At 35.7% G+C, this 21,485-nt stretch overlaps 1 protein-coding gene across 11 annotated transcripts in view; it reads left to right on the forward strand.

The window, feature by feature from the left end:
- Positions 1 to 1,421: 1,421 nt before the first annotated feature.
- Positions 1,422 to 21,485, forward strand: part of ECT2 (epithelial cell transforming 2) — a 64,492-nt gene continuing 44,428 nt past the window's right edge. For 2 of the 11 annotated variants that reach the window (XM_067738051.1, XM_067738058.1), the window contains exons 1-13: positions 1,422 to 1,573; positions 5,151 to 5,302; positions 5,688 to 5,767; positions 5,880 to 5,972; positions 7,486 to 7,668; positions 9,145 to 9,234; positions 10,088 to 10,195; positions 11,155 to 11,228; positions 11,943 to 12,073; positions 12,213 to 12,328; positions 12,429 to 12,491; positions 13,794 to 14,016; positions 18,169 to 18,305. In XM_067738051.1, coding sequence (XP_067594152.1) covers positions 5,173 to 5,302; positions 5,688 to 5,767; positions 5,880 to 5,972; positions 7,486 to 7,668; positions 9,145 to 9,234; positions 10,088 to 10,195; positions 11,155 to 11,228; positions 11,943 to 12,073; positions 12,213 to 12,328; positions 12,429 to 12,491; positions 13,794 to 14,016; positions 18,169 to 18,305 — 1,428 coding nt within the window. In that variant the 5' untranslated portion in view covers positions 1,422 to 1,573; positions 5,151 to 5,172. The remainder of the gene's footprint in view (positions 1,574 to 5,150; positions 5,303 to 5,687; positions 5,768 to 5,879; positions 5,973 to 7,485; positions 7,669 to 9,144; positions 9,235 to 10,087; positions 10,196 to 11,154; positions 11,229 to 11,942; positions 12,074 to 12,212; positions 12,329 to 12,428; positions 12,492 to 13,793; positions 14,017 to 18,168; positions 18,306 to 21,485) is intronic. The other 9 variants (XM_067738056.1, XM_067738059.1, XM_067738057.1 and 6 more) reach the window with 7 other exon arrangements.

Genomic DNA, 21,485 nt, shown 5'->3' on the forward strand with positions numbered 1-21,485 from the left:
GAAATGTTAGAAGACTGTATTGCCCGTTTATTTGCTAGTCAGACTGCCATATAACCCTTAAAAGGAATCAAGTATAGCTTTCGTTAGGCTAGCATACAATTTGTGTGGTGATACTGTGTAGGCAATCAATAGATTTGGGTGCAAAGCCTAACAGGGAGCAATGCACAGAGGAAACAGGTTGCTTTCTTCACTAGCTTAATGTATTTTCAGTGAGGAGACCTTTTGGAATGCTGGGCACACCCTAGTTTAAGTATGCAAGCACATTCCAAAGTGAAATTTCAATTACTGTTTTTCTTTGCTTTCTCCCTAACGGTTATCATAGCATTAAATGAAGGGCAGACTGTAAATATTCTTCAATTATTAACAGGGAAACCAATAATTACCAGACTGGTTCACTCATTTTGTGGAATGCATTACAAACTTTTCAGGCATTCTAAGGTGGCCTGACAAAGTTAGGAAAAATTCCAAATCCTGACAACCTGTTTGAGACGTTCAGAAGTGTTCTATTCCAAAGTACAAGTTCTCCTCCTCTTGTTGGAAATTTAAGGTTTCAGCAGCGGATTCTCCTTTCTTCCTTTATTTAAACCAGCGATCAGGTGGGAACTATGCAAAACTCACCTTCGGGAGGTGTCTTTTTAAGAGGTTGTGTGACAGGATATTATATTTAGAAAACGAAGAAAATAAAAGATTTTCATAACAATCGTAATTATAGGAAAACCGATAAATTCTTGGCTAGACTTCAGAGGAAAGCAGCAAAAGACCTCGGGGAAGGGGGGGAGGGGCGGGTGCAGCAGCTAACAATTTACTTTGGCTCCAGAAGAGTCTAGAATCTCGTGACATATTTTTACATTGGTTCAAATGCAAGCTTATATATTTTTTTAAAAAGGCTTAGAAACACTAAGAATTTATTCTAATCATCCGTGAAATTCCCTAGACCAGAGCACAGTGCTTTACATACGTCAGGATTTAAATAAGAGGCTGCTGATTTGAAGTCCATCTGGAGAGACTCCGAGTTCCCGTGTCCTGGGCCCCGCCGCGGCAACACAACCACCAAACCCCAAACCCCTTAACCCAACTTTAAATTCCTAAAGCTCAGGCAGAAAAATCTTACAGCTCACAGGAATCACTGGAGAAAAATTCATCTGTCAAGGCACTGATTACGTTTAAAGGATTTGGTGGCGGGGAAAAAAAAAAAAGCCGAGGGGACGAAGAATCCACTCAAACTTTCCTTAGGAAACGGGATGTTTACTGAGTAAACAAGCGGTAGTCACAGACACACCTGCTACTCCCACAGAACCCCAGGAGCCATTACTACCACCTCCTGGTAACATCCGGGCACTTCTCTACAAATTCGGGACGTTCTGACGTCGGAGCCGTTGGGTTTATTTGAAACACACGCACAACCAATCGTTTGGCACCTGCGGGGAGGTGGGCGGAGAGCGGCGGCCAATCACCGCCCCTCTGCGGGTCACTTTTTGAATTGGCTGCGGCCGCCGGCGGCGAGGAATGGCGGTAAAAGTGAGAAGGGTCGGTTCTTGAAAAGGTGGAACTTCCAGGGCGTCTTTTGAGAGTGGTGAGGGCTCTGTGGGTGCGGGTGGCGGAGGTGGGAGAGGGCCGGCGTCCCTGGAGCAGTGGGCCGCTCTGCTTGTGTCCCACGGCCCCGCCCCGGTGACCGCGAATTCCGGAGCTCCCAGCCTTGGCTTCCCGGCTCTGGGAACCACACCGCCGCGTTCCCAACATCGGGGCCGGGATGCGGAGTGGGAGCCCGAGGTCCGCCTGGCTGCTGTGCGTCGTCACCGCTCACCTGGTTGAATATTTCTTCCGAAAGAGTTTCTGGGCAAAGTGGGGAGTTGTCGGGAAAGGGGTCTTGGCAAACCGCAGTGGGCTCTGCGGCTCTGGGGGCCGGCAGCTGCGCCCTTTGGGGGCTTATCTCAGATTACTTAGTGGTTTCACCCTTGGATTCTTCTTGGCGTCTTCTCTTTAGTTTTTAGTATTTAAGATAAAACGCCAGCTCATTCCAGCGCCCCACCCCGCGTACAGACGGGTATGGCTTAATGGTTAAAAGCGCAGCCTCTGGAATCAGACCGGATTTGAAGCCTTGTTTTGCCACTAACAACACTCTGACCTGGGGGGGAATTAATCTCTCCGCTCTAGGTTTCTTTACCTGTAAGAGGAATATGATAATAGTACCTGCCTCTTAGGATTGTTGCAAAGATTAAATGAATACAAGTAAAAGGTTTAGAACAATGTCTAAAAGTTTAGAATAATGCCGCATATTAAGCGTTAAATAAATATTGTTAGTCACAGTGTTATGTAATGTTAGCAGTGTTATTGTAACACCACCAACATACCCAGGAAGGCGTTTAGCTCCTCCACCCTGAAAGATGATTGCCTAAAAAAATAAGTAAAAGAAAACTTGTTTAAATGACAAATTTTATCTTTGTGATGAAAAAAGGCATGAGTTATATTTAGTTAGAAGCTCCTTGAGTATGTTCTCAGATGAGAAGTAATCTGTATGGGTTTATGAACACTGATCCTTTTGTGTTTGTTATAAAAACTTACAGAATACATAAATGTGAAAAAGTGATTAGTGTATTTCAGTTTGTAATCAGACTGTTGATATGTGATGAGTTTAGCATGCAGCTTTTTTCTAAATTTTAAAACTGTTTTGGCAGTAAATTGATCACATACAGTGTCATCAGTCAATTTTAATTTTTAATCACCTACCTTTTTTTTTTTTGGCTGCGTGGGATCTTAGTTGTGGCATGCAGGATATTCGTTGCCCCAGGATCTTCGTTGTGCAGGATCTTCGTTGGGGTCACATGGGATCTTTAGTTGCGGCATGCGAACTCTTAGCTGCAACATATGGGATCTAGTTCCCTGACCAGGGATCGAACCTGGGCCCCCTGCATTGGGAGCACAGTCTTAGCCCCTGGACCACCAGGGAAGTCCCAATCACCTACCTGTTTTGATGGTCTTTAAACAGAGAGGCATAGGTGAAAAATGTAAACTCATGGTGTTTTTGATTTATTAAAGTCTCCCTCCTCCTACATTCCTTAAGGCAGGTTAATTCATCTCTTGGTTTTTTTTTTTTTTTTTAAAGGATATTAATTAATTTATTTTTGCTGTGTTGGGTCTTCGTTTCTGCGTGAGGGCTTTCTCTAGTTGTGGCAAGCGGGGGCCACTCTTCATCGCGGTGCGCGGGCCTCTCACTATCGTGGTCTCTCCCCTTGCGGAGACAGGCTCCAGACGCACAGGCTCAGTAGTTGTGGCTCATGGGCCCAGTCGCTCCGCGGCACGCGGGATCCTCCCAGACCAGGGCCTGAACCCGTGTCCCCTGCAGGCAGACTCTCAACCACTGCACCACCAGGGAAGCCCCGGTTTTTCTTTTTAACATTCTTTTAAGGGGACTTTAAATGAAAGCCTGTTTAGATAGAGCCTTTCTTTTTCACTGGAAACATTTAAGTGTGAGACTTAACAAAAAAATAAGGGCTGGATAGAATTTATCATTGATTCTAAGTAAAGGCTCTTATTAACAACTATTGGAGCACTCCTTTGGAGAGCCTTAGAATAATGATTGCCGTGGATGTTTGGTAAGACAATGAGAAATGTCCACATTGTGAGTATATATGAGAATGAATAATCGTCACTCATTTAGAGACATCATCTATTCAGTTTTTATCACAATTGGATTTGAGTTGTGCTATTATTTCTTTTCCTGATGTGGAAGCTGAGGCTTAACCTACTAAGTGCAGAGCTGAGACAGGAAGCTGAGTTGCTTGTCTTTGAAGTGTGCACCTAATAATTGCGCTTAGGTCTGTTATTAGTATGTACATATTTACACTATTTGACATCACCATGCCGAAATGCTGCTAATGATACCTGAAACTATTACTTTGCTAAAAATCTGGTGGAAGTTATTTGTATATTTTATTATTCTGAAAAAGTAGGAAAGAGATCAGGCATAGACCTCCAGATAAGATTGGGCTTTCTCTTTATATTTGCCCAATATTCTGGAAATTTACTTCAAGATAATAAACTTATGTAAAAACCCCAATTTAAATTGATGAAGATCTATTCAACTTTTTCTTTGTTCCCTGCTTGCTTAACTTTTCAACTGTTTAAGTCCTGGAAATTTAAAAACAAAGATTTTCTTTAATAGTCCAGAGTCTTATTGACATGTGTTAATTGTCTCGTGAAATCTTTTAGACATTTGTAAAGTAATATAAAAATACAAGTAAGGGAGCAGTCCAGTTATACATGAGAGGTTTGGAGGAATCTACAGAGGATAAGTCAAGAGTGGTGGGTCAGGGGTTGAAAGACATGATAGGTGGAGAATTGAGCACTATTAAATACAAGTAGGTGTGGAGTAAATTATGATCTGTATTTGAAAAATGCTGGGAAATGCTTTGTGGCTGGAGCATACAGTCGATGTGGACTGGGGGAAATACAGGAGATGAGGCTAAATAGGTAGGCTAGGACTAAAGTGTAAAGTGGATGGTGAATTTGAACTTGATCGGATAGGGAGCAGTGCTCATGGAAGTTCTAAGTAGCGAAATAATATGGTCACATTTGTTTTTAGGAGCATACCCTGAAAACCATGTGGAAAGTGACCGCTGAAGAAACTGGTGATAAAGTTGTTTGGAACTGTTGTATTTGACCAAGTGGCCACTGTGACATTGGCCACAGAAAGGGGGGCTGGGTCCCAGAGATACAGAGATGCTTTGGGGCAGGGCGAATGAGGCAGATGAAAGAGTATGGCTGGATCGTGTTTTTGACTGGGATTATTTGGGGGATGATGGTATTATAAATGAACACAGGAAGAGAAATAGTTTGGTTGAGGGCAAAGGTATGGAGTGGAGAGGTAGCATAGTATTTATGAGTACCTTTGTGAGTACTTTTTGACTGTCAGGTAATATCTGAGTACTTTCGGTACATTGTTATTTTTACTGTGTCCCTGTGAGTCAGTTATTAGTATCTTTATTTTACAGAAGAGCAAACTGAGGCTCAGAGAAGTTGAGTGACTTTGTTTGGTTCAGTATTAAAAAAAAAAGGGTAGTGATACTTTTTATAAGTTCTAGGTATAATGCTTGTTTTTGCCCAGTAATTGTTTGTTTCATGTAATTTTATTCAAATTTTGTTTTTTTCAGCCATTGCAGAAGAGTACAAATAATGGCTGAAAATAGTGCATTAACATCCACTACTGGGAGTACAAGCTTGGCAGACTCTTCCATTTTGGATTCTAAAGTTACTGAAACTTCTAAGGAAAACTTATTTATTGGATCTACTTCATATGTTGAAGGTAAACATGTTATCTGCTTTAAAATATCAAATCACTATTTTAATCCTAAACTTACTGACTAGTAACTTTCTTATGATTTAACTGTAAAACTGTTAAGCTAGGCTGCAGGTATTCAGTAAAAATTTGTTAACAGAAACTCTTTACACTAGATTTTTATTATTGTTTGGATAAATGCTTCCCAAATTTGAAGGTGAAAGCATCTTGTTGGATATTGCTTTTTCCGTATGTGAGGGCAGTCTAGCTGCAACATTGTTCTCCTGGTCAGGAGAAGAGCCAGTTCTTCCTTTTTCACTGTATAAATGGATCTTTCCTAAAGTTGCATGTGCTGTTGATTTTGATGTTAGTGAATAAAAATGTTTTACTTAAACATTTTTAATTTTAATAGAAGAAATGCCTCAGATTGAAACAAGAATAATATTAGTTCAAGAAGCTGGAAAACAAGAAGAACTTATAAAAGCCTTAAAGGTATGGGAATTTAGTTTTTAGATTTTTGGTTTTTTTTAAATATTTTTCTTCCATCTGTGTATAAATAAATTTATAGTTTTCTTAACCTCATACTTAAGTCTCTTTTCCACAGACTATTAAAATAATGGAAGTCCCTGTTATAAAGATAAAAGAAAGTTGTCCTGGAAAATCGGATGAAAAATTTATAAAAAGTATTGTTAATATGGTAGGTCAAGCATTTCATTGCATGTGGCATGCTGCACTTCCTTTGGTTGTATTTGTAGAGTCCACTCATGGTGATTGGACCTAAATTAGGCACAAGTTATACTCTGAGCACTCTGAAGCTAGATTAATAGAAACTATTACATTTATTTTAAAATTTGGGTGTTTCTGAAACCCAAAAATATAATGTTTCATAAATAATGAAATCCTTATAAAGTAATTTGGCATTGTTAGATTTAAATGACATTCCATTTATGTATTTATGAAGATGACACTTTAAACTCTTTAGCTTCTTTTTTCTCAATAATTTTATATTTATTCTAAATTCTTGCTTTATTTCCAGAATTACAAATCACAATAATTGACAGTCATCAGGGAATTTACCTCAGCATGTGAAATATATCTAACTCTCTATACCAGTTATACTAGATTGTGAGGGCCTCCATGTCAAAATACCACAGACTGGGCAACTTAAACAACAGAAATGTATTTTCTCACTTTCCTGGAGACAAAAAGTCCAAGATCAAGGTGTCAGCAGGTTTGATTTCTCTTGAGGCCTCTCTCCTTGGTTTGTAGATGGCTGCCACCTTCTTCATATATCTTCACACAGCCTTCTGTGCATGCACATCTCTGCTCTTTCGTGTGTCCAAATTTCCTCCTCTTATAATGACAACAATCCACCACTAATCCAATCTGACTAGGATCCACCCTTGTGACTTCATTTAACCTTAATTACATGTTGAAAGGCCATATTTCCAGATAGTCACATTCTAAGGTATCCCTATAGGACCTCAGCATGAGTTTTGGATATACACAATTCAGCCCTACACGTCAGCCTAGCAAATAAATCCCAAATAATTTACTGACCCATTTGAATTTTCTTTTAAATGGTTCTGTTCTTTAAAAACGGGAGGCATATAGATACCGAAATATCTTCATTCTTTTTCATAGATCTACAGTATAAAGTGTTAAACACTAACTTGCCTTTTTATATCCTGTGTTTGCCATGCTGCAACTGCCTACATATTTCATATATTTCTCTTACTTCCCTTGTATATACTGAAATCATTAAGTTAACTCCATCCTTTTTGTAGATGTTGCATGTCATAGTATTTTTTCTATTTTTCTGAAAACAGTTTGTGCAGGAAGAACTATATGCGTGGCATCATTTTCTTGATCAGAATAAAGAGCAGTAGTGGATATCTTTCTAATGCATCTTACTATAAATACGTGTACTTAAAAATTCATCATCTTTATTTTGTATGCATACTAGATGCTTTATAATGACTACCTTTATAATCTTCAAAATTTAAGATCTTAATATGGATGGAGATACGTTTATATAAAAACATAAGTAAAGAAATATGACTGTTCACTATTAAGTGTAATGCTTATTGTATGATTTTAAACTTCTACAAATATAAAAATATTGAATTGATTTTTAGGTCTTATTTAGAGAGACACATGAATTAATTTTATAATATTTTATTTCTAATAACTCCGTGAAAAAAATCAAGGAAATTAAAATGCCATTTGTGAAGATGGAATCAGTTGAAGAATTTAAAAGTTTGGATTCTCCAGAATTTGAAAATGTATTCATAGTCATGGACTTCCAGGATTCTGTCTTTAATGAGTTATACAAGACTGACTGTAGAGTTATTGGACCACCAGTTGTATTAAACTATGCACAAAAAGGAGAGGTAAGAAAGAATATACGCTTATTATAACTTCTCAAGGTTACATTTTTATTAAAGAATTTTTATGCAGAAAAATTTCATTAATTGTTGAGAATGTGAATATTTAGGATAGGAATAGTAGTGGCTACTCTAATATAGTCCTTTAATTCTAAACAATATTATTTACATATATTTAGTCTCAATACCTGCAGTATCTTGGGAAGTAGTAGTTTGCTTAAACTTGAGTTCTAAAGATGTGTACATATACATAAACTTTAATTTTCCTTCACACAGAACTGGTACCACAATTCCATTTTTATCAGTTTCTGCATGATTTAAAATTAGGGAAATTACTTTAGCTATTTATTTATTTATTTATTCATTCATTCATTTATGACTGTGTTGGGTCTTCGTTGCTGCGTGCAGGCTTTCTCTATTTGCGGCGAGGGGGGCTACTCTTCGTTGCGGCGCGCGGGCTTCTCATTGTGGTGGCTCCTCTTGTTGCGGAGCACAGGCTCTAGGCACGCGGGCTTCAGTAGTTGTGGCACGTGGGCTCAGTAATTGTGGCTTGCTGGCTCTAGAGCGCAGGCTCAGTAGTTGTGGCGCACGGGCTTAGTTGCTCTGCGGCATGTGGGCTCTTCCCAGACCAGGGCTTGAACCCATGTCCCCTGCATTGGCAGGCAGATTCTTAACCACTGCACCACCAGGGAAGTCCTACTTTAGCTTTTTGTTTTTAAATAGCATTTCAATGTAAGAGTTGTAGTAAATACCTATTCTTTGGTTTTTATTGCTCTGTTTTGGTATTCTTAAGCTTGCCTTAACTTTAAATTGCTTGGGTCTTTGTGCTTCTTTTGTTATAGATACTAGTAATGAGCACATGATAATCTTTAATTCTCTGTTTTGATTCAGAAGTGTTGCTTTCAGAAACCACATAAACTTTTTAAAGGCCACAATTATGGAAAAGAACATTCCTGTATAATAGTGGAAATTAAATATATATTTTTAACCATTTTCTTTCATGTATAGATAGATAGATAAAACCATTTGTTAAGTTGTTTATTATCTCCATTTTTTAGCTCAAAAATTGGAATCATATTTGGTTCAAGTGTATGTATTATTAGTATTTATTAGAAACTATTTTTGACTTCTTTTAACTTTAATTTGAAGCATTTACAGTAACGTATGGAAATCTTTCCATATAATACTTCATCTGTGTCAAAGTACATTTTGGAAATAAAGGTTTGGGTATGAATATTTATGTTTTATTTGCCAGTAGTAAAGTGTGTCTAGATGATATGTATCAAATACGATATGGGAATCATGGGAAATTTTTATTGTGAAACTGGGTTTTTGCTATTTGTTGCATATTGAAAGATGGAAGTATATCTTTGGATTGGGAAAGTTAATTGGCAAGAAAGGGAAATACGTTTAGCTTGAGAAAGATGTGTTCTATTTTTACTGTAAAGAAGCTCACAGATTTAAAATTGTTGTATCCTTCAGCCTTTGCCATTTTCATGTCGCCCACTCTATTGTACAAGCATGATGAATCTAGTACTATGTTTTACTGGATTCAGGAAGAAAGAAGAACTAGTAAGTATTTTAAAACATTCTATTCAAAGAATATTTTTTCTAGCAAAATAAATTTAAATTAGCTTTTTTTTTGGTAGTTATATCATGGTTTTATTTTTAAAACATTGAAGGAGAAATTATTACTATGAATATACTAGGTCTTAAACTTTGTGAAGAAATACTCTGAAGAGCCTTGTAAAGAAACATATTTCATCTAGGATAGCTGGTATGTGAATTAGAAAAATTTCATGACTATCTAATCTGTTTAAACTGTCTTTTTGTTAAGTATCACATCAGCCACATTATTTGAAGTTTTTGTTTACGCATTGTGATTTTTTGTTATGCAGGTCCAGCCTTAAAGCATTCTCATTGCTCTAGAGAATTCATAGAAACTTCTTTCTTTGACCCATAAAATTTTTTATGTTGGAGCTAATGGGGTATTACTCTAATTTTGTGGGAAGAATCTTGGTGTGATGGCAACCTGGTTTTAAAAAAATAATGTACTGGGACACACAGTTTTTTCAGGCATGAGCCCGATATATCCCCCTTTGCTTGGCAAAACAATAATGCTATTCTTTTCTACTTCACCCCCCTCCAAAAAGTAATATATTTACTTTCTTACTTGTGTAAAAGCCAGTTGTTAATTAACTTAGTTTTGTGTGATCATCTTTACTAGCTTATCTCTGTATAATTTTGCCTGTGCCAGTAAGGCAAATGAACCTTTAATTTTTTTGACATAAAATTTATCTTTATAAAAATTCACATATGTACCTTATAAATAGAAAGTATTCAGTAAATGCTAAATGAATTATAAACATAGTTTAAAATTTTGTTCAAATTAATGATAAAGTCAATGTTTACATTTTCTTTTGAGGTCAGATTGGTGACATTGGTTCATCACATGGGTGGAGTTATTCGAAAAGACTTTAATTCAAAAGTTACACATTTGGTGGCAAATTGTACACAAGGAGAAAAATTCAGGGTATGTAAACTTCGGTATTTTTGTATATTTCAATATAGCACTGTTTGAGGATGGATTTAACAGTAGTGCTCTTATCCTGTCTATTTCCCCCATAATTTATTGAGGATCAGAAATTCAATTTTTGCTCTAGGAACATTTAGTAAAAATTTTAAATCATAGGAGTGTGGCCCCTGAGGTTTGAAGGAGGCAGTGGAACTTGAGTTAGGTCTTAAAAGATGATGGGGATTGTGGAGGTTGGTAGGTGGATAACAGTTTAGGCAGATGAATAATATTAGCAAAGGTTACTATGAGCGGTGGTGAATAAGGAAGTCAGAAGGTCATGAGGGCAGATATTTCTCTCTTATCTAAAGCAGAACTTTGTTCTTATAAAATGGTTCCAAGATTTAACTTGTGAAAATTATAAAAGAATGGGAGAAAATACTTTCATTGGGATTAAAGTCTTAGTTTAAGATTGCACTTGAATATGTTAGGAAGAGTTTATCACTTTGTTCCCACCCTCCATCAGTGTATTTATGTAGCAAATGGTAATTTTAGGGTATTGTTTAATTCCTGGGAGGTATACTTACAATTCATATCTAAGGTTTTAATGACTTAATCGGAAATTTTCTCTTACTCTTACTGCTGTCTTGGGGGTTAGTACTTCCAAGGAGGTAAACACAAAGAGAAATAGAAATGTAATAAAGATGAACTTAATTAACTTCACAGATGTATTTATTTAAAATACAGTGAAACAGTTTGGACATCATGGAACTTGTTTCAAAGTTATTTTAACCTAAATTGTATGATGGAAAGATAGTTTTTTCTGTTAATTTTTCTTTATATTTTGTTACAAAGCAGATGAACAATGATCTAAGACTGTGCAAAATGTATGTATATAATTGCTTATAACTTGCATGAATGCAGTTATTTAAGGTAAAAATTCACCATATAATTAATGATAAACATGTTTATGTTTTTAGATAGCTGTGAGCCTGGGTACTCCAATTATGAAACCAGAATGGATATATAAAGCTTGGGAAAGGCGGAATGAACAGTAAGTGTTTAGAAATTCAGTGGTTAATTATGTGAATCAGTCACGTTGTGTCATGAAGATAAACCCACATGCCCAAAATTCATAGATTAGTATATAAAAAATTAAGTCAGTCTTTGTGAAGCTTAGGGAATAAAGTCTAGGAGGAGCAAAGTTTTGTTTATAAAAAATTGAAAATGGCAAGACATCTATGATATCTTTGAACTTCACTTTGTGAAATAATTTAATAACCATTAAGAACATTCTAAAATTATCAGGTAATAGCTTAATGCATCTGGATGTTTGGGATGTGCCATATTTTTTCTTATTTTCTGTTTGTCTGGTTACATTTTAAGTGGTGATTGCATTTCGTAACCTTGTTAAGCTTTACAATCTCATAATTCCTTGCTATTGTACTTCATTATTACTTAAGATTTTATGAAACTATAGAACTCCTGGAATGCATATAAAATTTCATGTACAGAGCAGAGATTTGCATCTTGTAAAGATTACCCGTGATTAAACTTTGTGAGATGTTGTTACTTCTGGGATGACTGAGGACACGTCAATTTTTTTTTTAACTGAGGTTTTTATGAACATTTCAGGACCAAATGTAAAATATTTTCAGTAAATAGGTTATGCTAAAACCTTGAGAATTACCGTAGATTTATAAATTAATCTGCCTAACTTATTGAATTTCAGTTGAGCTGGTTTTAGAAGAGTGTGTTTTGTTTTTAGGGATTTCTGTGCATCATTTGATGAATTTAGAAATGAATTTAAAGTTCCTCCATTTCAAGATTGCATTTTAAGTTTCCTGGGATTTTCAGATGAAGAGAAAACCAATATGGAAGAAATGACTGAAATGCAAGGTAGAATTTAGCATAATTTAGAAGTTATGTGTATTTTATTGCTTACTCCTGCGATCAGGAGGTGAATATGCCTCTTTAAAAATTTGGGCCTGGGGCTAAATAGTTGGGCTTATGTATGCTTGTATGCTTTCCTCTTTAGGAGGAAACTATTTACCTGTTGGAGATGAAAGATGCACTCACCTTATAGTTGAAGAAAATATAGTAAAAGAACTTCCATTTGAACCTTCAAAGAAACTTTATGTTGTCAAGCAAGAGGCAAGTAATTCTAGAATGAGATTGGTTTTTAAAAAACATTGGTAATATTGATAGCTTATCTGATGAGATAAATTCTTAATTAAAATGTTCTTTCCCCTAGTGGTTCTGGGGAAGCATTCAGATGGATGCCCGAGCTGGAGAAACTATGTATTTATATGAAAAGGTATGCTTTTTGTCCCTTTTGTCATTTATTCTGTGAATTTGATTGTATAAAGTTGACACTTTTTTATCCCAAAAGAGCATAGTATAATTAGCACACAGGTCATCTTTTTTGTCATATTTAGGGGTTTCAGAATAATTAAACAGTTGGATATTGAGTAATAGTCTATGTAGATTTTCATTCTGTGCAAATTCTTGGTAATACCATCATGAACAGTAACATCCCTATTTTCAAAAACTTAGAACCTTAAAGGAAAGAGAGACGTGCAGAAATGTGCTCTAATTGAGTAACGTATGTATTCTAACTAGCTTCACTCTGAGAGACTCAGGCGCAATTGAAAGAGCAAATAAATATGAGCCAGCTTCCTAGGCTAACCTGGTAAGGACATTCATGTTAGATAGCAGGTGGGAGAGGGAATGAAAACTTGAAAGTACATTAAAATAGCAAGTAGTTTAGTATGGCTTTGGAAAAGAGTGTGGGAAAGAAGGCCAACAGATAAAGCTGACTAGATAGGCAGAATCAAGTTTTTAATATGTTTAAGGGTTTGGATTTGTCCTGTATGTATTGGAACCACTGAAGAATATTAAGGGGAGAGATGGCATTTTAAAAATGACTGTAGTAGAAGGAATATAGGCAAGGAAAAATCCAGCCTGGATGCTGGATCTTGGTGAAAAGTAGTATCATTCACCAAAATGTGACATAAAGGTATAGAAGCAGGCTTTAAGGAAAATTTACTTCAGTTCGAGATTTAATAATTTTGAATGGAATATTTGAAAGTGAAGGTGTGGATTTATTGTGTTTCTATAAAATCTAAATATGTACTCTGTTGTGTTCTCTTTGGACTCTTATTCTCAATGTAAGGTTCCTGACATAAAGTTTAAAAAATATGCCTTAGATTTCAGAAGAGAACTCCTAAAATCAAGTGGTATTCGACAAATATTGGAGAGCACTATGTCCAAGCATTGTGCTAAATGCCAGAGATATGGTGAATGAAATATGAATGGTCTCTGTCTTCCTGGAGTTTATGGCCTAATGGGGAGTAGACAATAAAGAAGCTTACAGATGAATATGTAATAGTAATAGTGCTATGGAGAAAAAGCATTAGGTGTTAAGGGTTAGATAATTACAATGCTCCTTTGATTATTATGTTTCATGAAGCTTCTGAATTACATGGAAGAGTATATAGATGTACAGTTCTTGTGCAAAACCCCGATTTTGTCAGACTCGTAAATATGTTTTTCTTTTGTTCCTGTCTCAGTAAAGAACCACTGAAGTAAAATTGAGCTTTTGTGCTTTTGATTGCAGGCTAATACACCTGAGCTCAAGAAATCAGTATCACTGCTTTCTCTAAATACCCCAAACAGCAATCGCAAAAGACGTCGTTTAAAGGAGACACTTGCTCAGCTTTCAAGAGAGACAGACATGTCACCTTTCCCTCCCCGTAAGCGCCCGTCAGCTGAACATTCCCTTTCTATAGGATCACTCCTAGATATCTCCAACACACCAGAATCTAGCATTAACTATGGAGGTAATTCACATTTTAAAAAATTGATGTTTAAATTTAGTGGAATAGAATAATTATTAGAATATAGATAGATAAATTCCTACTACAGTGAATATGAAAGGCTCTTTGTTTTACATTAATTAATTAATTTATTTTTGGCTGCGTTGGGTCTTCGTTGCTGCACGCCGGCGTTCTTTAGTTGCGGCGAGCGGGGGCTACTCTTCGTTTCGGTGTGCGGGGGCTACTCTTCGTTTCGGTGTGCGGACTTCTTGCGGTGGCTTCTCTTGTTGCGGAGCACAGGCTCTAGGCACGTGGGCTTCAGTACTTGTGGCACGCGGGCTCAGTAGTTGTGGCTCTCGGGCTGTAGAGCGCAGGGTCAGTAGTTGTGGCACACAGGCTTAGTTGCTCCGTGGCATGTGGGATCTTCCTGGACCAGGGCTCGAACCTGTCTCCCCTGCATTGGCAGGCGGATTCTTAACCACTGAGCCACCAGGGAAGTCCCAGAAAGGCTCTGTTTTTAATGACCTTTGTTCTGTCTGAGGAGAAAAGGCACATGAAAATGCTTACATTTAATAGTTGCTTGCTATATACTAACTGTTTATGTGTTTTGTATATTTATAAGATAGGTTTTATTGTCCCTGTTTTACAGATGACTAGATTGAGGTTAGAGAAGGAAAACTTGTCTGGGGTCACACAGCTAGAAAGTGATAGAACTGTTCAAAGAGCAGGTTCTTAACACACAGGAATCATAGAAGATGTCACATAGATTATAGAGAAAATAGGTAGTGAAGTCAGAGGAAGGTGAATTTACTTTGTTCTCAGCTGATACAGGAAGCCACCTATAATTAGCTCTTCTCTCTTGATCTTCAGTTTTTCCCCTCTGTTTTTTTTAGTCTGCACACAAATTTGTTGTGTTTTCTAATTTATGAAACAATCAAAACCTTCCCTGGAAATCTGTAATACTTTCCACTTACTGTCCCATTTCCCTCTTCCCTTTCATATAGGTACTCTTGAAGGAATCACCTTGATCCATTGTCTCATTTCCTTGCTTTTTATTTTCCTTTCAATTCATTCCAATTGAATTTCATTCATTCCAATTGCTCTTGCTGGGGGTGCTGACAGTTTTTGTGTAATCAGCAGCATTCAACACATTAGCAGCTACTCCTTCCTGGACACATTTTTTAATTTTGGCTTTTGCATATCATTCGTTTCACATTCTCCTTGACCTAACTTTTCTCTCTAACTCTAAATGTGGAATATTATTCCTGAGTCGTTTCTTCTCCATTGAATTCTTCCTAAATTATCTCATTTAATTCCATGGCTTTTCTATATGCTCTTGACTCCCAAATTTGAGGTTTTCCCTGTCCAACAATATACTTGACACCTCCTTGTTCATGTCTAATACACATCCTAAACTTAATATAATCAAATTAGAACTCTTGATTCTCTCTGCCACTCCAACTCTGTTCCTTTGTTACACTTCCTTTATCAACCTTTTCTGTAAAAATGGTCTCTCTTAGACAATTGCAGTGGTCCCCAAGTGGTCTCCCTGTACTCATTTTTGCCTTTCTACATGCAGATTAACCAGTCTCTAAAAACGTATAAATTAGTTCATGCCGCTCCTCTGCATGAAGTCATTCAATGGCTTTGTATTACCGTAGCTTTCAGGTTCTTATGTAATCTTTCTTCACCTACTTCTAACCTCATGTGCTTTTGTCCTCCACTAATCCTCTCTGGGTGTCAGTCATAATATCTTTATTATTCTTCAGATTTTTCTACTACAACCATACCTCAGGAACTTTATATTTGCTCTCCCTGTCTTAAATCTTATCGGGGTTCTCTTTAAAGTTAAGTCTCTGTCCCACTACTCCTTCCTACCAACCCGTTACCTGGTTGTTGGCTTCAGTAGTAGTTATCACTGTTAGAAATTGTTTGTTTACTGCTTTATTTTACTTGCTTCACCAGAATGTAAGCTGGAAGAGAACAAGAACCTTGTTTAGCTTCTCTGCTTTATTCCCAGTGCCTAGTATAGAGTAGGTACTCACTAAATATTCATGGAAGGAATTGAAAGTCAATTTAAGGTAGGCCCAGAAAACTGAGGTGGATTTGAGATTATAAGAGGAGCAAGAATACAGGTAACAGCGTGCAAAATGAGTTTTTAGGGAAAAGTGAATAGGTCAGTTTGATTGGAGGATGGAGGAGTAAGAGTCACATTAGAAAAAGGTTAATTGGGGCCTAATATTAGAGAACTTTGAGATCAGACTGGCATGTCTGATCTGTATATTGTCATCAGCAAGGAACTTTAGAAACTTGAGCAGCAGAGTGATTCATTGAGTAAGTAATTTGTAGTGGATTATTCTGAAGCATGATTAGAAGTAAGGCAGTTTAGAGATAGCCTGACCATGAAGTAATCTCTAGAGACTTGGGCCACAAGGTAATAAGGCCCTAAACCAGGGTTGATGATGTTTGGAAAGAAAAGTAAGAAGCACTGGGGAAATATTGATAGAATGGAGTGATGGGGAGGAAGAGGAGAAGATGGCAAAGTATTAAATGGAAGAAATTCTTCCTTAGCAAAAATAGAAAGTTTATATTTTGGAGGAAAGAGTGTAGTTTGAGAGAAAATCCAGGTTAAATTGAGGTAGAAATGTCCAGTAGGCATTTGGAAAAGCTGAACCAGGTGCTTGGGCGGGGGATTATGATTAGATATGTAGATCTAAGAATTTACTGGTTCTGTGATCATGGTGGACCTAATGGACATGAGATGGTAAGAGATGAACATAAAGGACTGAAGCTTGAATATGAAGTTGAGGGGACAGAAGAAAATGAACCACTAAAGAAAACAGACATGACAACTGTTATGTATTAGGTATTCTGAATAATAGAATACCCAGTTTGTAGATCACTGCTTAGACACAATAATTAAATTAGATCAGTGTATGTCAGTTTTTTTCCCCCTAAAGTATACCGTAATGGCAGAGGCTCCTGGGTCTGGTGAGTGTAGCCCAAAATAATACATGGCAAGTGGGAAATTCTTTGAAGTCTGTTTTTTTGTTTTTTTTTTAAACATTCAGAACTCCACAGTATGCATGATTGTTTAAATTAATGCTTAAGATTATTTATCATTGAGTAAATTTGATATGCTGGGACTATATATTGTCTTCTTTCATGTCATTCTATTATGTGTTATACATTCCTTTTCCTATTGAGAACTTGCTATTAGGAGATTCTGTATATAATGTTTAAGTATTCTAACCATATTGATAGTAAGAAAATGTATTTTAAGCTTTCATGAAATTTCATTAAAAATTTTTTCTTGAGATACATATAAAATATACTAATGCATCCTCCCTCCAATTTGGGTTAGACTGAATATCTTATGTTAAGATACTTTAACAGAGAATTTAGTTAATGTTGGGGTTTTTTTTTTTTTAAGGGAGTCTTTCTCCATATATATATGAAAAGTTTTCCATTATTTTGGCTGTGTAATCGTAACAACCTTTTCCTTCTTTTTTTAACTTAAATATCTTTATATATTGCTGTAAAGATTCAGATTTCCTAAATGGAAATATTCTGCCATATTTGCTTTAGTATTCATTCATTCATTCTCTCTCTCTCTCTTTTTTTACATACATGTGTATTTTTTATATCTGTGCTGTTTTGAGAGAAAGTTGGAGATATGATGTGCCTCTACCTCTAAATACTTAATTGTGTATTTCCCAAAATACAGGAACATTTCTTACATAAGTACAGTATAAGTATTATAATTAGGAAATTAACATTTAATACTATGATCTACTCTATAGACCTTCAAATTTTACCAGTTATTCCACTAATGTCCTAATGTGCTTTTAAGCAAAAGAAAAAAGTTTTTTCTGGCTTAGGATCCAATCCACGATCACAGGTTGTTGTGTTATCTTTCTCTAGTTTCTTCTTATCTGGAACAGTTCTTTTTTTCAATCAATCTTTGTTTTTAATGACCTCGATATTTTTGAAGAGTACATGACCATTATTTTTTTCTGGCCTTATTCTAGGAGGAAATTCTACTTTAATGAAAATGTGTATGGTGGTATATTTATAGGAGTAGATATCTTTCCCTTTTTTCCTGTTAAATTTGTACAGTGTTTGGTACTTACATCTGACTTCCATTTTAAATCTTTCCTCCTTTTTACCTTTTAGAAACACCAAAGTCTTGTACTAAGTCATCTAAAAATTCTACTCCAGTTCCTTCAAAGCAGTCAGCCAGGTGGCAAGTTGCAAGAGAGCTCTATCAGACTGAAAGTAATTACGTAAATATATTGGCCACAATTATTCAGGTAAGAGTTGGGAAAAATGTTCTCTGTTCCAGTGTTTATAAGTAAAAAAATCTAAGTGGTATTATTTTTTATAAGAAAATTATATAAGCATAGAATTTGAACAGATATTAAAAATGAAAATGTATGACAAAAACTGCTCTTAGGGAAATGGCATAACTGTAAGAGTAGCGTTCTATTCATGCAGAAATAGCATCTTTTTTTAATAGTGACTTTAAAGAGAGAAGGATCCTCAATAGACAATCTTAGAGGGGACTGAGTTTAATTCAGAATTTAGCAGCTTCCATGTCAAGATACTGCATTTATATTTGGAAGTGGTAGCTTTTTCTGATAATGTGTATTCTAGAGTCACTGCTTTATTTAGTACTGTATATATATGGAAAAGCAATTAGCAATGAAGCATAACAATATGGTTGTCATTTTTTTTTAGTAATCCTTTACTGTGTCGAGTTTTCTTAAATTATGCAGTAGTCAAATGTTGACTCATTGCTTACTAATATTAAAATGTACTATGAAGTTATTTCTGAAGAAAAACAATTCTAATGAATCCTTGTAGGTTGAGATTGAAGAAGATATTAAGGAATAAATCAAAATTCAAGGTTCTGAAAGACACAACAATAGGACATTATTTTGGAATCTGTAGAAAGAAGGAATAACTTTGTGGTAATGAAAGAAATAGTTTGTCAGGAAAATAAGGTTGATACCACCAAGCTTGACTTTGAATAGAAAAATAATAGGGAGTTTCTGATTTGGGTTTAATTTTTAACTGATCTCTATTTGAAATCTTAATATATCTCATTAAAGTCCAATATAATGGCCTTTAGTTGCTTGTACCATTGATAAAATGCATGAATAAGAAATGAAAAGACTTCTTTCTTGGTATTCACAGAGAGATTATTCTTCACAGTTAATTTGTTTAGCAGTAGTCAGGGTTTTATGAGGCCCTCTGCTATATTAAACTTCACTTGTTTTAAGTCAGCTCTGCTCTTCTTCCTCAAGGGAAATCATCCTAGATGAGTTTCTTGTTGAAGTTTTTATAGTCAGCCAAAATGTGGTTGAGTAGCAGAAAATCCCTTTGGCATATACTGTTCATGTACTTTGGTAGCATTTATTACCTAGAAATGTAAATCCTTTCAGGCTGTGGTAAAGGCACTGGAGTTTCAGAATTTTAATTTGCATATCAATTAAATTCACTAAAACTTCTTTTTCAAAAGCACTTGTAATTATTACACTGTAGACAGACTTTCATACCACTGTGCTTAGTATAAACTCACCTAAGTTTATTTAAAAGATTGTGGTCTAAATTCATGATAGTGTTCTTTTTAAGCTTTTTTTTTTTAGGACTAATGTGTCTTTTTTTTTTTTAGTTTGGATTTGGAATAGCTTAATTTTAACTTAGCTCCCAAATTAAGTGACTATCCAGAAGCTTGATGTATTCCAAATAATACTTAGGTACCTATTAATATAAAGTTTTGTGACAAGTGTTAAAGAGGGTTCCTGTTTTAAAGGAACTTAGACTGGAAGAGGAGTTAAAACATACACACCTATTATAATACCAAGTGGAAGGTTATGAACTTCATGAGGGAGGTTTAGTTAAGGTATTTGGAGATTTGTATGGTGAGAATTTTGCTCCTCTTCCAGCTTAGGGAAGGTTTGGTCTGGAATTTTCAATGGTTGAACATTGGGAAAAGTATCATAAAGAAGATACAAATTGAAGTGAGTGTTAAAGCATAATTATGATTGGTGCATGCAAAGAGTATGGTAGGAAGTGTATCTGAGATTATTCCAACAGTACAAACTGAAGATATGTATCATTCAAGGTATTACAGAGTAGTCTAGGGGGATTAGAGTTGAGGGTGGGTTAAGTGGACTGGGATAGGGGTTGGAGTATGGATACAGTGAGAGTTAAGACTGCTTATGCCAGACTGGAGACGGCCTTTGTACAGTGTGTCACGTGTAATTATAGAAGAATTTTTGATGGGAGGAGGGATGATATCACTTGACTTGTATTTTAGAAGGGAACTTGGTTCACTTTGAAGGAGGAATTGAAGAAGGGGAAATTGTGGAGGCAAGGAAATCTACTTGGAGGTTATTTTGGCAATCTTGGTTAGAGATTTTGAGAACCTGAACTTCTTACGATAGTATCAGTGAGGATGAAAAGAGGATAGATTTGAGAAATATTGGAAAGGTAGAATCAATAGTATTTTGGCTAACTAATTTTATATGAGGGATTAAAACAAACAGTAGAACTGTTTTAAGGTATTGTGTCTTAAGAATACTGAGAAGTTTTAATGAATCTTGATGTATTTTGGTGTCTAAATATTTTTGTTTAGGAATTTTAATTAAATGTTGACTAGATAAAGGAATGCTTATAAATGGTTACAGATATCTTTGCATCCTCTATTGTGTTTTTTCCCAATTCCATTTCTTTCCCCTCTCTCAGCAATAACTGTAATCTGGAATTTTGTGCTTATCATTTTCCTTATAGATCTATCACATATGTGTAGAACATCAAATGTAACAGTATATATTTTTTAGTGAATTGCTTTTTTCACTTGATAGAAATGTTCTTGAAACACATTTGTGTCACTGCACGTAGTAGTAATTCATTTTCCTGTATGAATATTTCAACTTTAACTTTTATTTTTAATAGACATTGAGATTTGTTTTAGTGTTTCGTTGCTGACATTGAAATTTGTTTTAGTGTTTCGTTGCTGTTTGTTTTTACTGTTACTAGTAGTGCTGCTGTGAATATTCTTATTCATGGCTCCTTGAGAACATATTCCGGGCAAAAACCTGGAATTTCTGGATCATTGGTTAAACACACTTAATTTTACTGGAAGTTGTTAGTATGTTGGAAACTAGGTTTTGTGTTGGTCTCCTGTTCCCACTGAGGCTTTTATAGGTGAAGCTTAACTTTCATCAGTTTAGGCAAATGTCTTTGGGGCAAAAGGTGATTTAGTACTCAACTTTCTACTTTCACTTAGATTTTGGCCTCCGAAGGTACCTCACTTTCTTGTCAGCTTATTGCTGTATTTAGAAAGCGGTTTTTCTTCAGTATTTTGTTTTCAGCAGGTAGCTTTCACCATACTTACAGAAATGGAAAGCCTGAATATATATATATATATATATATATATATATATATATATATATATATATATATATACACACACACACATATT

Source organism: Pseudorca crassidens, chromosome 5 (assembly GCF_039906515.1).
Source record: "Pseudorca crassidens isolate mPseCra1 chromosome 5, mPseCra1.hap1, whole genome shotgun sequence".
In the NCBI taxonomy this organism is placed as follows: Eukaryota; Metazoa; Chordata; class Mammalia; order Artiodactyla; family Delphinidae; genus Pseudorca; species Pseudorca crassidens.